Here is a 15886-nt window from a genome sequence, read left to right on the forward strand (position 1 = left end):
AAAAAAAAAAAAAAAAAAAAAAAACCTAGTGGGTCGCCTATATAGAGGAGAAGAAGAGGCGGAGGATAGAGAAATAAGTATACAAACTAAAAGTGTATGAGAGCTTTCGTAAGACTTTCGACATGATTCCTATTGATCTGATCCATCATTGTTTGTACCGGAGATTCCACAACACTAAATAAATAAGATTTTGCGGGGAAAGAATGAAGCTAGTTCTTTATTAACGATGGAAACGTGAGATCGTCAATAACACGAGTCAATATTGAACTCGTCAGTTCACAGGAGAACTAACAAGCTAATAATAACGAGCTCGAAAGAGGAAATAGATTACACAAAAGACAATAATAGTTTTCGATGCAAAGTATTACTCTTTAGATATTGTCTCGGGTCCGGATCCTCCTCTCAATAAATATATGATGCTATTTATAGGCGAGTGTAGAACTAGGATTCCCAACGTGAAATACCGAGATTATCCTCTGCGGAATGTTAATGACTTGTTTTCAATTTTGTCGGGCCCAAATCACAAGTAATGAGTCTTGTTGCGCGCAGCCCATGTCCAACAATGATATACTCTTTGAGGCTGCCTGCTAAATCTGCTGCGAGGTTCCGTTGCGTCTAGAAGCTATGGTTATCCATCACCACACGTCCAGATTTCATCAGCTCTTTCACGAGTCAACACTCTTCAACACGGCTGTGTCTTTTAGTCTGCGTGGAAAAAGGTGGAAAGCGTCTCTTCAACTCGATTCCCCAACTTGAGCATCCGGACAAAACATTTAACCCGCGGTATGTGGAAAGTTATGAGATAAGTGCTCCCAAATTTGATTATTACGAAGGGTCCGAACAGTCAGTCCATGGCTTGATATGCTTGAGAGATTTTGATGGGAATATTGTAGTTTGGAATCCAACCACGAGACAACATGTTTACTTACCCAAACCACGACCAAACTTCATCGCAGTTGTAAGTAGCTTTTTAGGATATGATCCAGTCGAGCACAAGCATAAAGTCTTGTGCATCCCAGTATGTGGATACCAAGATCCTCTTGTTTTTACATTGGGACCTCAAGAATCATGGAGAGTGCCTCAAAATAGCCTTTACCATGAATCCACAAGCACCTCGGGAATAAAAGGTATATGCATCAACGGGCATGTGTATTATGAAGCGAGCATACGTTTTATAGTAATCGATGGTGCTTTTAAAACGGAAGCAATCGTTATGAGCTTTGATATGAGGTACGAAAAGTTCAACGTAATAAAAAAAACAGTTGATGATGAATTTGGCAATCTTTTCATCAACTACAAAGGAAAATTAGCATGGGTTTGTTCGGACTCTTATTGTATAAGATTTTGGGTTTTGGAGGATAAAGAGAAACAAAAATGGTGGCCTACAAAATTTCGTCTTTCTTTGCCAACAAGTATTCCGAGCTGGTGGGGAGATTCTTTGCGGCGGCTGAGAGGCGTCACTCATGATGGTTGTGAGTTTATTTATACTGATCAAACATCGTCTCAAGCAATTTATGTTTTGTACTATGATCCAGAGAGAAATAGTACAAGGATGATCACATATCGAGAAGAAGAGACGGTCTTCCGATGTAATTACACTAAAGAAGAATATATCCACTCTTATCCCAATCATTGTGAGAGTCTCATGTCTTTGAAAGTTTGAAGGGCGTCCTAGCTTATTCAAAAGGTTTGATTGGTAGACAATTTAAATGCATGGGCTTATATTAAAGCCGCATTATGTATTTCCAATCAAGTAAAATTTCTCCAACAAATTCAAAATAATTATTCTTTAATTTCATGCTTTTTAGTTTTTAGTTAGTTTTGTGATCATGCTGCTTTATTTTCACTGGTTTTATTCTAGTGATTTGAAAATCACAAGTTCAATAATATTGAATCTCATTAGACTTTCTTCTAAAATTTATGATTGAATAACACATCTGTTATTTTTACGCAAATTACCTAAAATGTTTGAGATGTTTTGTCAAATGTGTTAATCCATATTCCATCCATATGTACAATTCTTTGATTTGTGTATTGTTAATACAATTTGTACCACCTATTGATACCTAATCATTATACAAACTTGCTCTCAAAAACACCAAGTATCTAGCTATTTTTAGTTAATTGCATCTGGTTTGAGCATTTGTAAAACCCAATTATGTGTTATGCATATTTCAGTTCAATTTTCTATTCATTTGAAATGGAAAAAGTATATAATCGCACGCTTAACACTAACATTAACAGTCGTTATATGATCAACAAAACCGGAACACAGTGAAACAAAAATGGTGAAGAGCTTCTTCCTTGGGCACTAAATGGGAATTTTGGTAGTCTGATTAAAATTATGTAACACAAAATTCTAAACAATGTTCTGGAATGATTCACATTCCATCTGACATATTAGTCGATATCCATCTCCCCCAGAATCTGCTTAAGCTCCTTTGCTCTCTTCCTTGCTAACTCCACACAGCTCTACGCAAAGCAAAATCCATAAGGCAACTTTACAAGAAAGAAAAGCGTTGTAAATCAAGTGGTGGATTAACTAACATAAGAGAAAGCTGAAACTCTCACCTTGACGGCTGATGAGTAGGCAAGAACGGTTCCTCCTGATTTGTAGAGAGAAACCAATTGATCCGAGGCATCTAAAACAACAGTCACTAGAGTGTCCATGATCGACTCTTCTTCAGTTGTTGGATCTGCTAAGATGTAGTTCTTGTGGAGTATGCAAGTTAAAGAGAAAGGGATGTTCTTAAGTGTAAGTTTTCTCTTCTCCTTGTTCACTGCTTTTTTCTCGATGATCGAAGCATTGTCTTCATCTTTTCCTCCACTGATGGCAACTATTCTTCCATTGTCATTCAGAGCAACAACTGGGATTTCCACTGCAATACAAAGGATCTCCTATGCATCAGCGGAAGAATATATAATGTCATATGGTTAAGAATTAAAGGTTGATCTAAGGCTTACTCTTCTTTGATAACTTAAACTTTGGACTTTCAGCTCTAGCCTAGGAAACGGGTTTAGTCTAAGGAGTGCTACAAGAGGTGTGAAGCAAACTAAAGGACAAGGACAAGGACAAAGAAGAACTTACAATTCGAAAAGGCTGCAACAGCAGAAAGCAGAGCAGCATCGAAAAGGGCACCATCAGCATTTAGGCAATATATGTCCTATGAGAATGGTTAGAGAGCAACAACGTTCATCAATATACTAAAAGACCTCACTAATTCAGTAACTTTCAGAGAGATACTTCCCAAGAATCAATAGCTGGATAAGAAGTAAAGAATCAATAGCAGCGATATAAGACCAACGAGTACTCACCAGATAACCCATCCAAGCAGCTTTTCCACTAACTAGACACAGTTCTTTAAGATCAATCATTCCAGAACTGTAACAAAGGGACACAATTTTAAAAAAGGGACAACATTATATTTGATGCCCAACGAGAATAGGTAATTTATGTATACAAAAAGATCAAAATTGAAACACACCTTAGAATAGTATCAGTCAAACGCTTTGAAATCACGGGAGCAGCATCAGCTGGTCTTCCAGGACGAACAGTCGGAGAACAAATAGGAGGCATGTGGAACTCAAGAGCTAACAAAAGGAATCAGTCACTCACACCAAAGAAAAGAACAAGAGAGAGAAATAGAATAAAGTCGAGGGCAATAAAGAACCTATGCATCCTTCATCTGGTGAGTCTGTAGAAGGAGTCATAACTTCCATTCTGATTGCAGCAAGCATAGTCTATAAACAAGAAGAAATAGAAACTTATGTAACAATGCTGACTATACGAATCTAACCAAAAACGAGATAAGGCGGGTGGGGCTTACAGTGGAACCAATCTTGGCAAGAGCAGATCCATCAGCGGTTGAAACAAGTCCTATACACACAAAGAAAATACAATTAAGGTGACGAGCATGTTTTTTTCAAAGTAAGTTAACTTTGATCAAAGTTAATGTTATATATTTTACCAGGGTTAACAATGGTGTCTCTGGCTTTCCCAAGTGGTCTAGCATCAGGGCGAAGAGATTCAGAGAGATGACGCTCAAAGAAACGAAGAGGGAAGATTCTTCTGAAAGCATCAACTTCCATCTCTGTAGACAAGTCTTGTGATGAGTCAGGTAACCCCATGTTGTTTTTGTCTCTCTGCTTTCATGTCACAAAAACAAGAGAATCATCATAATGCTAAAAAAATATACAGAGGAAACATCATATGAACTTCTATCTTATAGAGACAGTTTCATCGACCTTGGAAGGCACAAAAGAGATTTTATTTTTTTTGTTCCATTGATGCCAAAAAAAAAATCCCAAATACACTGAAAACTGAGTCTCAAGGAATACAAAAGGCTTACCTCTGAACAAAAAGAAAGAACTGAAACAGATACACAAAAGCTGTCGTACCGAAGAAAAGAGAAACAGGGGAGGAGGAGGGGTGTAACAAGAGTAAAGAGCTCGCGGAGGCCGTAAGTAATGGGGAATTCGACGGAGACGGAGACGGAGACGGTGACGGTGACGACGGCTAGGTTTCTTTGTGTTTTTTTCACTATACCAACTAACTACTTCTTCATTCTAAATGGGCCAAACAAAGCCCAATAATGTTGCTAAGCCCAAAGAAACAATGTGATATTGAGACGGTAACGTGTCAAGAATTCATTGGTTTTTCTCTTTTCTTCGTTTTGCTCTCTCTCTCTCTCTCTCTCTCTCTCTCTCAATACCAACAGAAGAAAACGAAAAGACGAAAGCAATAATCGATTTATCAAAATCCAATCGAAGTTTTGATCGGTTTCGAGAAAAAATGGATCTCTCCAAGTCGTCTTTTTCTTCTCCGAGTCCGCTTACTTCTTCTTTGTTAGGTCAGAAATTTTTTGGTGACACAATCGTCGCGCCGCAGCTTCGTCTCCAACCAGAGGTCGGATAAGATCCCATAGTGAGTCTCACTCAAAATTATGTATCCAATTTTGTAATTTTCAGAGGTTCTAGGATTAAATCGTTAACGAAGCTTCTTCTAATTCTCTATTGTTGTGCACATTGGAGATAATATTATTTGTTTCTGTTTTTTTTTTTTTATCAACAGTGGAACAATAATTGTGTTTCGTTTTTGCAGTATGTGTTTGAAAGGTTTGAAGCTAAGTATATTGAGGTCTTTTTCTGTATAAGGTATATATAGGTCTGAAACTTGGCAATGTAAAGAAGAAACAATGAGCTCCAATGGTGGTGGCGACGACTATAGCACCAAAAGTATTATAATACATTACCAACTATTTTGACCATTGCTTGGTGTTTATGTTGTTATAGATTGGTGCTTGCTTTGCTCGCCATTGCTTGTGGAACTCGACGAGTGTCTTGGTTCCTTCTGCGGAGTTTTCTAGCTTATCTAGCAAACCCAATGATTTTCTTCTTTCCTCTACTCGAAAGTTTATTGATTTTGTTGCTTACATACACCTTTTGGGCTATGAGGCTAATTTCATGCTTTCTGTGGTCTGTGGAATGGGTCTTTCTTAATTATCTCACTGGGCGTTTTGCTTTACTCTTATGTTTAACTGAGTTTAGTGGAGAAATATTCATAAAAGGCTATTATTGATGTTCATAAAATGCATTCATAAAAGGCTAGTTTTTGTTAATTCTTGTTTGATGTTCTTTTGTTAGGTTCTGAGTCAGCTGCTGGTAAAGAAACTGGTGCTCTTGAGTCCCAAACTGCTGCCGTACTAATAACCGTGGCGATGGTATTTAACTTTGTGACAATCTTCTTGGCTTTGATGTTTGTTGTATTCCATGTGTATGTGGCATTTTCATTTGTGATTTGGTGATGATGATAGGTTTGCTTACGGCTGTTCATAAGGATTATTTTAGAGTTGTGAGCTCGAGGGATTTGCTTTTTAACGATTGTGGTGACAAAGTTGCGCAGTTGCTACATGTAGAATTAGTTCCTCCGTACTCTCAGTACGATGCTCATCAACAAGTTTTGATTGTCAATACTCATTTGCTGTTTCCTCATGATTCTACTTTGTCTGTAGTAAGACTGCAACAGGTAGGAAAATTTGTTATTATTAACTCTGTTAGCATTGTGTGATGATTTTTGTATCTTTATAACTAAACAAGATTTTGGTTTTGGGCAGGTTTATAAGATTCTTCAGTATGTAGTGTCACAGTCTTTAAAACACTGTGAATACATAATTGGGCATTAGGTTGAGAGATTTGGCCGAGACTATGATTGATTTATGACATTGACATTCTTCTCCTCAAGCTGGTTCTTGGTGTTGTGGAACTTGGTCTTCGTGTCCTGTCTCTTGCTTCATCGTCTTCGCGTTTTATCTGGATTTCTTCACCTTTTTCCAACGCAATCCCCAGTTTTGTGTCATGTCTCTTGCTTCTTCTTTTAAGTATCTTGATTTCATCATCTCTACAACCTGCAGAATTTTTTCCTTTGCCTCCAACTGCTCGTCTTTACGTGCGGTGCATGATATTAGTTTTGTGCCGCTTGCACTGATCGAGTCAGTAAAGGGAAACTTAGCTTAAAGAATATATATTTTTTATTTAAATGTTCTAAAAGGTCCTTAATATAGATTTACGTTGTTAATGATCTGAATGGACTTATCTATTTTTATCTATACTTAATGATTTTGGAAGTACACTAGATAAAGAAACTCAATAAAAATTCTACGAGATAATGTTCAACATGTAGAAGCTATAATTAACACGGGAACTGATCTAGTTATGTTAATATATAGATGTAATGACTCAAATTTTCTATAACAATAAATGTAAGTTGAAAAAAGAAAGACGTGTCTCAAAGTAAGGTCCGAGTTATAGATATATACCGAAACTTTTTTCATTAATGAAAGACTCAATGCTTTTGTGTATATATATGGAAGAAACCTTCATCCATGATTTATATACATCACTACGTACAGCACACCGCCTCATATTAGCAGAGGCTCTCTCTCTCTCTCTCTCTCTCTCTCTGTTCGAGATGACCGCCCAAAGGTTGGAAGAAGAAGGAAATCAGAACTCCATAATCGAATTGAAGTGGGATGATGGTTCGGACCATGATGACGTATCAAAAATACATGTAAGAGGTGAGTCTGGAGGCATAAGGACCATCCGATTCGATTATATCAAGAGTGAAACTCTGAAATGTGAAATATTCAAAGGTTCCAGCTGGGATCAAGGGTTCACCCAGACGGTACTGTTGATTACTAACTAAACTCTCTTTATAATTTAGTATTGAATTACTGCTGTTGATTTTTTATCTGAATTTTCTTGCACCAAATTATATATGCAGTTTGAGATTAACCATAAAAAACATGAACAACTTGAATCTGTTGTGGGTTATTACGAACCCAAGTCGGATGCGATTCTTGGACTTCAGTTCGAAACCAACTTGAGGATTTCTGAACTGATAGGATTCGCAAAAGATGGTACTAGTAAGTTTTCACTAGCTGTGGACGGAAAGAAGATCATCGGGTTTCATGGATCTTGGGATGAATACCTCAACTCTCTTGGAGCATACTTCACTTGGACTGCTCCAACTAAAATAGAAGCAAAAGGTGAACAAGGAGGCAAGGAGTGGGATGATGGAGCCGACCATGAAGGTGTTACAAAAATATATGTACGAGGTGGGCGTGAGGGTNCGTTAATATGATTATGGGCCATGGAGCCTACTTTGCTTTTCAATGCGACAACGACAATTGGGGATAGAGATATCCAAAGAAAATGTGTCGGATGTCTTCAGTTTTTTTTTTTTTTTTTTTTTTTTTTTTTTTTATATATTTAGCTAGCGAGGTTATTATTATTATCTATTAATGTACGTACGTAGTCTTTGTTTCATCAACATTTTTTTTGTTTTTTTTTTCAGTTTGAGATTGATCATCTCAACAAGGAATATTTGGTTTCTGTTGAGGGTTACTATGACGAAGGCGGTTTGGGGATCATCCAAGGAATTCAATTCAAAACTAATATCAAGACATCCGAACTGATGGGAGACAACAAGGGTAGGAAGTTTTCACTTGCAGCCAATGGGAAGAAGATCATTGGGTTTCATGGATATGCTGACAAGAATCTAAACTCTCTTGGAGCATATTTCACTAAATCATCTCCTTTCACTAAATTGGAATATCAAGGTTGTACTGGTGAAGGTATTACTTGGGATGACGGTACTTTTGAAGGCGTACGAAGGGTGTCCGTTTACTATCATTCGGCCGAAAGTATAGGAAGTAGAATATTGCGTGTAGAGTTCGAGTATGTCAGCATAGAGAAAGTGGAAATCCGTGGGCATGGGTGTGAGGCTGAATTCCATGGAGAGGTGATCAAAGTTCCTACGTACAACTCTTTCTATTAATTAACTTGTATGTGTTTGTACATGTTCTTGAATTGATATATTATACGAAACCTTTTTTGTTATTTCAGTTTGTAGTAGACTATCCTAATGAATTTATCACATCTGTGGAGGGAACGTTAAAAGGTGACTACAAGACGGTTGCGTCGTTGACTTTCAAAACATCAGAAGGGAGAACTTCTCCAAGATTTGGAATTACTACTACAGACTATGGAGGTGTGACTAATGCTAAATTCGTGCTTGAGAGCAAAGGTTGTGGTATTGTTGGGTTCCATGGACGGTCTAAGGATTACCTTTATGCTCTTGGAGCATATTTTCGTGTGTTGCCTCCTCCTTCCTAACGTTTTATGGCTTATATTTCCAAAATTCATGTAATAAGACAGCGTTTGCTTTTATAATTCTGTTCTTTAAAATTTAATTCTTTAGGGGAAAAAAAAACATCTATTTGTTAAACATGTATATGAAAACACACCCGAAGATGAACATAAATTGAACTTAGATCATACACAAAACAATATTATATACAAACACAATTGGGAAAGAGCTGTTTCTTGCTCAGTCGTAGATCGTTCATGTACAAACCTGAACTAACACAGGCCCAAATCGCAACATTTAGTTTCGTCTCTCTGTTATTTTTTTTCGTATTTTCTATGTACAAATCATGTGTTTATCATGATTCAGATTCACATTTCCCTTCTAAATAACTTGGTTAAACCCCCATCGATCTCTGATTTCTTATACCACGCTTTCGAAGGAGACTCTGAGATGAGAAGTATACCTAGGTTTTGGGCTCGAAGTGTTGGCAAGTCCTTGGAGCAACTTCACCACATCGCTTACTTCATCGAGGAAGTATTTGGCTTTGCTCGGTTTTCTTCCCACTGTACACGCGAATACCTCTGTAGACATTGACGATGATTGAGCTGAGAGGGTTGTTGATATGCTCTCAAACATCTCCTCGTCTGATCTGTCATCCCCAATGCATACCACGAAATCCGGCACACTCCCATCCTCAAGCATTCTATTAAGAATTTTCCCGGTGACAAGACCCTTGCTTACTCCCTGTAGTGGAAAATCTCAGTCTAAGACTACGTATGAACCAGAGAGTATAAGAAATGCTTTAATTTAGTACAATGAACAGGGACATTATGAATCATAGAAAGATTTGGAGATGTTTTTCTACGGATCATTGTGTCATGGGTTCCTTATTTTTCATCAACACAAGATGGGGTGGAGAAAATTTATTTACCTGAGGCTTAACTTCAACGATTTGGTGGCCTCTGTGAACAACAACGGGTTCATTCACAAGAACGGTTTCTAGATGGTCCAGTAGTTCCTTGGCTTGACAAGAACCAAAGTCTGGGTCAGCATCTTGGTGATGCCAGACTAAAGCACTCTCTTTCGCTTCTATACTGGATCCATCAGTAGTCTCTGTATATAGTCTCATGATAGGTTCCACAACTTTCTTCCACTCAAGGTCATCAGATAAGCCGCTTCTTTCCCAGTCAGAAGAATTATTCCACCTGCATTACAAATTTTGTCTTCTTAATTTTTCTTTCCCACAGGAAAGTTTCACAAAACTTGAATTAACACAAGCCAGTAAGTCAGTAACTAACCTTGTGAAGTAACCGTGTTCAGCCGCTATTCCAAGATTCTTACACGGAGCAAGCCACTCGCTCAAAGAAACTTTTCCCCTCCCGCTAACAATGAATATAGTGTTGTTAGGATCACTACACAGTGTCTTCAAAGCAGATATAACTTCGGCACTTGGGTCCTTTACGATCGAGGTCTTAGGAACTAAAGTACCGTCGTAATCAAGAAATATAGCTCTCTTGCTCGATCTTCTGTAAGCACTAACGGTTTGCTCAACGGATAGCCTTCTGAAATTAGGAGAGAGAGCGACGAGCCTAAAACCCAAACCCCAACCCACACCCCAGCACCGTTTACTGTAATGATCTCGAGATGCCCTCTCCAAATCCTGCGAAAAGCTGCGCGCCCAATAAGCCACATCATGTGTACTAATGTAGTGAAAGTGTTTTTTATGTCGTAGTTGCTTCTCAAAATCAGACATGGTGATAGCAGAATATATTGAATCGGCTACTGCATCAATGTCCCAAGGATTAACCCTAATCGCACCACTTAGAGAAGGCGAGCAACCAATGAACTCAGACAGAACAAGCGTGCTTGTGCGAGGAGAATCATCACTTATTCCCAGAAACTTATCCATGATAGGAGTTCCCTGCCGACAAACAGTGTACTTGTAAGGAACTAAGTTCATCCCATCCCTCACTGCATTGACTACGCAGCATTCTGCCATGGCATAATAGGCAGACTTCTCAAACCGGGGAACAGGACGATCAATCAGAACCACTGGCTCATAATCAGGCGAACCATAACGCTCGTTGATTCTTTTAACAGTATTATATGTTTCTTTCTTCGCTTCTTGAACGTCTTTACCTGAGCCTCTGGCTGGGTTCACAATCTGAATAAGAACTATTTTCCCTAGCATCCTAGGATGTTGCTGTAGCAGGTGTTCAAAAGCCAATATTTTAAGACTTAGTCCTTTGAATATATCCATATCATCAACTCCTAGAATCACTTTTTTACCCCGGTACTTTTCTTGAATCTCTTTCAGTTTGTCAGCTGTAGCAGGAAGATTGAGAACGGATTCCAGCCTTCCCATGTGAATACCTATAGGAAGAATCTTCAAGAAAACTGTACGGCCCAAGTAGTCAAGAGCAATATGCCCTCTCTTAGATTCATACTCCAATCCAAGCATTCTACAGCAGCAAGACAAGAAATGACGTGCATAATCAAAGGTGTGAAAACCAATTAAGTCACAGTTTAAGAGCCCTCTTAGTAGTTCCTCTCGAACAGGTAAGGTTCGATAAATTTCTGAAGAAGGGAATGGACTGTGGAGGAAGAAACCAAGCTTAACCCTGTGGAAACGCCTTCTCAAAAACGTTGGGAGAAGCATTAAATGATAGTCATGAATCCAGATATAATCTTCCTCAAGATTGATCACGCCCATTACCTTATCTGCAAATATTTTGTTTGCAGAAACATACGCCTGCCAAAGACCACGATCAAAGCGTTCGCCATGATCAGGGCACATGGGTAACATGTAGTGGAAAAGTGGCCATAGCTGCTGTTTACAAAAGCCGAGGTAGAATTTTTTGTGCACATCTTGTGGGAGGAAAGTAGCTACGCAATTGAATTCCTCAAACAGATTTTGGGAAACGTCGTCTTGCTCACAAACATCAACATGTGTCTTGAGCGATCCAACATAAATGACTTCTGTCTCTGGAGAAAAACCATCCTTGAGATGTAAAAGTGGAGAATCATTGTCGAGGCTGAACTTCCACTTTCCAGTTTCTGAATCCTTTTTACCATTCAAAGGAAGGAAGTTAGCCACAATGATCTTCCGCTCACGGCAAGGTAACGAGATGACATCTGAATCACCACCACCAGTAATTCCATATCCATCGACGTCAGAGATAATGCCAGGAACAGTCATCACTCTTGGAAGAGCTCTAGGGGTCGTAGGCATGTCCAACAGATCCCCAGATGCCAAGTCCAAGAGATTTCCAAATGATTTCGACCCCATTATTCGAACAAAAAAATCATGAAAAGTAGATACTCCCAAGCTGAAACAAGTAGAGCTCTCTGCTTTATACACCCTACAAGTAAAAAAAAAAGAGAAATTTATCACAAATCATATATAGTTTGAATCCACACACCAATCAGTCAAATTACAAGCTTTTGACAGAATTAGGTTTCAAAATTGCAAAACTATACGAACTCATTAGGTTATAGAGATTAGATTACAAAAACACAGAGAAGGTGACCTTGATCATCATCATCATCAAGTAGCAGAGATGATAATTGAATTCCAATGACAACAGAACTACTAATTATTGTAATTTCTCATCATATCAATGAAAGAAAAAAAAAAATTACTTCATAATAAACTAAGTTACAAATCGCAGAACAGTTCAATCACTAGAACTGTAGAATCTGAATTTTTTTTAAAACCTATTTCACGAACAAAAACAAAATCTGAAAATCCAGATCATAGTTATTTTACATATCACTGAAAGACCAAATTAAGAAACCCCGACCCAAAAAAAACTCCACAACAACCCCTTAGGTCAAACGATTCCGCATAAAAACCCAAAAGGATCAGAAGAAACTAATCAAAGAAGAACGGATCGTGCGACTCAATAGCTTCTTAATGAGTAAAAAAGATCAGAAAGAGAAAAGTAGTAATAACTGCTTACCAAAAAAAAAAGGGAAGGTAAGAAATAAAATCACCGGCGGTCGCGGTTTGAGAGTTTGCTCCGATCACCGGCGATCAAAGGTATCGATTTGAAGTAGAGGGAGACGAAAGAGGAATTGGAATCAGAGAGATGGGATATTCTGAAGAGCAGAGTAAAATTAAATATAAATAATAATAGTAATTAGTAATAGATAGCAGTAATGAGAGTTTGGGTTCATTCTTCTTTCTTCTGGATAAGTTCCATAGACTCCTAATTTTATTTTTATTTTATTTTATTTTTCCACTTTTTATTTTCTTTGTCAACATTTTTTTTTGTTTTTTTTACTTAGTCGACATTTTGCTAATTCATTTTTTTCTTTAGAGATACATTTTTCTAATATTGGGAAGAGATTACTGTTGGGAATGATTTTTTGAATCAAATGAGACGACTACATTTTATTGTTTATTAGATTTTATTTTAGTTCATTCTTTTTAAAAATATATATGTATTTGATAATCATTTTTTATTTTTATTTTTGGTAACAAGCATAAATGAAATTATTTTAGGATTCAATAACTCTTTTATGTTTAAATTAGAAAGATGACTGTGACTATTAAGGAAAACTGAAATTTACGAAAGAGAAAAAAAAAAAGACTTTTAGGTTAGTTTTTTAAATTAAGTATATCCATATTATTATTATTTATAAATTGTACCACATGTATGTGGAATGAATTTTTATTATTATCTTTCAAAAACCAATGATTAAATATCCTTATGTACCTAATATAAAACAAAGCAATGAACTTAACTTAATCCAATGAGAAACAACTTGATATTTATTTGATTTATATATTTTAATATGAAAGATATTTCGATTTAGTTGAGTATTTAAAAGCTAGTTTGTTGGTGCGGGATTCAGCCCCCCCGACATACCGAGCTAAATCAGAAATACTAATTGATTAGTTAATCGGGAAACCGGTTAAGGGCTTGATTAGGTCAACACGAAGTCAGTTCGGGCAAATCGTAGCCTCGAAGAAGAAGGAACCGACCTCCACTTCGGCACGGCGGCCGACTGAAGCAATAAGCCAGTTTTCCATGTCTCACTTCGTCCGATAAGGAAAGTTAATATATTGTGTAATCTTAGAACATGTATAAAGAATGAGAGACTTCTCCGTTGTAAGGCATCCAGAATCGAATACAATAATCGAGTTTTCCTCTTGTTCTTAGCAATAAACCCTAATTCTTTTGAGTTCTACTTCTTTACTTTCAATTCGAAGGCTTAGATCTATTTTCTAGAAAGATAACTCTATTAAATTTGTTTCCCTCCTCAAACAAATTCATTGTGAAACCTAGTTTCTACATAGTTTGAACAGAATTAAGCAAATTAGACAATAAACGACTCACTTACTCACCAACAGCCTAACTTATAATGCTGGCTCTTTCTTTTAACTGGCTCTTTTTTTTTTTTTAACGCTAACCAACATAATATCTAATGATGTTTGTATCTAATGATTTTTATAACATTCGTTTATGTAGAACAGATATTTTTAACAAATCTTACGTCAACAAAATAACAAAATATTTTTATCTTTAATATCTTTTTATTTAGTTTTAAATGTCATATTTTGCTCTCTATATAAATAGTAATTTGTGCTAATATTGAAATATTGTAAACACAAAAAGAAATATGCATGTTTTGGCCAATTATCAAAGAGTTGAAGATATCATTAATTTATTATTAAGAGAGAAGAAATAATATTTGAAAAGATAGTGGCACCTATGCTAATTAATAATATAAAAAAATTATCATCTGAAATATTAGTTACACATAGTCACATACACTAAAACAAAACAAATTATCCAGTTACTATGGATATTTATTTAGTATACATCTTCCGTTTTCCATTATCGTACTATGGTTTATTATACTTTATGGTGTAAGTGTTGTTATTTAGATGTCTTCGTTTGTATAGGTGAAGGATATTATGTTTTTGTGAATGTGTCTCAAAAAAATAATAAATTAAAATTGATGTTTTGTTCTGTTAATTTTTTTTTCTTTTCTTTTATGGTTAAAGAATAAAATATAGTTACGCTGGAAAGCATGTGGTCGCCACGAGTTTCGTTGGTGCCTTGTTGTCTAAATGGGTCCACTGATTATATCCATTTCGCCGCGTCTGACGGGTTTTTTTTAACTTGGTAAGGTTTGGGACCTACACTATACACTCCTTAATGGCTTCATCCTCATCTTCTCACCGACGAACAAAAATAAAAACTCAAACACAAAATCAAAGAACCTTTATTTATTCTTCTTTTTTTTTTTTTTGTTAAAGCCTTTATTTATTCTTCTTCTTTCTCTTTTTTTTTTTTGTTGTTGCTGTTTTAATTATTGTTTTTCATATTTAGAGGTTGAGAATATGAAAACAGCGACCTTTATAGTAGTCGAGTTGACTATTGGAATTATTTTGTTTCTATTTTAGACATTGAGATAATTACGCAATACCTTTATAGAAGTACTTACAAATTTTATATCAGTGATAGTTGACTTAACCGCGAATTAATCTTTTAATTATTGATTTTGTGAGAATTCTGCTCAATTAATTAAAAAAAAACTGATTTTGAGTTTATGGTACACATCACAAATTTATGTTTACTTGATTTGCTATTCGTATATACACAAGCTAGTCAAACAAAATCTAAGGCAGACCCAACAAAATCTTTTTTTCAGTAATCTGTGTGGTCCGATAATTATACAGTCACGATCACCAGAGATCTTACAATATCAAACTTTGTCTCTTACCTTTCTAATTTTTACAATAAATCAAAAATCACTAATCAAACTCTTCTAAAGAATCGATTTTTTCTTTGACAATAAAGACATATATCTATTATAATAGCCGATGTGAAAAGCATGCAGTACTGGTGGACGAGACTCTTTCGACTTGGGTTCAATATACGAGAGTCCTCAACTTCGTTGTAATTAGTTGATAAGATTTTTTATTTGAATCCGAATTAGGATATCATAAAATTATAAGCATATGCAATACGTGTACGTGTACCCCAACCTTAGTCGGCAATGGTGACACCAATAAACGAAATAAATGTTACATCTTTTCAAAAGGACAAAAATTATTAAGAAGATATTTAGATAACATAGAGATAAGAAAAGGAAATGAAAAGTTGTGAAAATGACCTAACAGAGTGGATAAATAAATACAGACGACTAAGAAGGAATAATTAAAAGTGTCTTCGAGTTTATAGACAACCGTGCAAGTCTCTTTATATATATGGACGTAAATCA

At 36.3% G+C, this 15886-nt stretch overlaps 2 protein-coding genes, 1 long non-coding RNA gene and 1 pseudogene across 6 annotated transcripts; 2 read left to right on the forward strand and 2 right to left on the reverse strand.

Moving 5' to 3' along the window:
- Positions 2211 to 4545, reverse strand: LOC104752697 (exosome complex component RRP43). Of its 2 annotated transcripts, none has more exons than XM_010474898.2 (9): positions 4350 to 4545; positions 3969 to 4143; positions 3828 to 3877; positions 3672 to 3741; positions 3486 to 3591; positions 3316 to 3382; positions 3089 to 3164; positions 2572 to 2879; positions 2211 to 2472 (listed from the first exon to the last, which is right to left on the reverse strand). In XM_010474898.2, the coding sequence occupies exons 2-9, from the start codon at positions 4126 to 4128 to the stop codon at positions 2401 to 2403; spliced, it is 909 nt and encodes a 302-aa protein (XP_010473200.1). In that variant the 5' UTR covers positions 4129 to 4143; positions 4350 to 4545; the 3' UTR covers positions 2211 to 2400. The 2 variants fall into 2 exon arrangements, with proteins under 2 accessions (XP_010473200.1, XP_010473201.1); XM_010474899.2 differs by having other exon boundaries at positions 4399 to 4534.
- On the forward strand, positions 4669 to 6599 carry LOC104752698. Of its 3 annotated transcripts, none has more exons than XR_002035946.1 (4): positions 4669 to 4924; positions 5102 to 5720; positions 5814 to 6025; positions 6114 to 6599. It is a non-coding gene; the product is annotated as an uncharacterized LOC104752698 (long non-coding RNA). The 3 variants fall into 3 exon arrangements; XR_762011.2 differs by having other exon boundaries at positions 4669 to 5154; positions 5293 to 5720; positions 6114 to 6595; XR_762010.2 differs by having other exon boundaries at positions 4669 to 5720; positions 6114 to 6595.
- Positions 6772 to 8730, forward strand: LOC104754087 (annotated as a pseudogene).
- Positions 8808 to 12809, reverse strand: LOC104752699 (probable alpha,alpha-trehalose-phosphate synthase [UDP-forming] 10). Its single transcript, XM_010474901.2, has 4 exons — positions 12644 to 12809; positions 9946 to 12009; positions 9579 to 9852; positions 8808 to 9391 (listed from the first exon to the last, which is right to left on the reverse strand). The coding sequence occupies exons 2-4, from the start codon at positions 11934 to 11936 to the stop codon at positions 9068 to 9070; spliced, it is 2589 nt and encodes an 862-aa protein (XP_010473203.1). The 5' UTR covers positions 11937 to 12009; positions 12644 to 12809; the 3' UTR covers positions 8808 to 9067.

The sequence above is a fragment of the Camelina sativa genome, chromosome 16, assembly GCF_000633955.1.
Source record: "Camelina sativa cultivar DH55 chromosome 16, Cs, whole genome shotgun sequence".
Taxonomy (NCBI): Eukaryota; Viridiplantae; Streptophyta; class Magnoliopsida; order Brassicales; family Brassicaceae; genus Camelina; species Camelina sativa.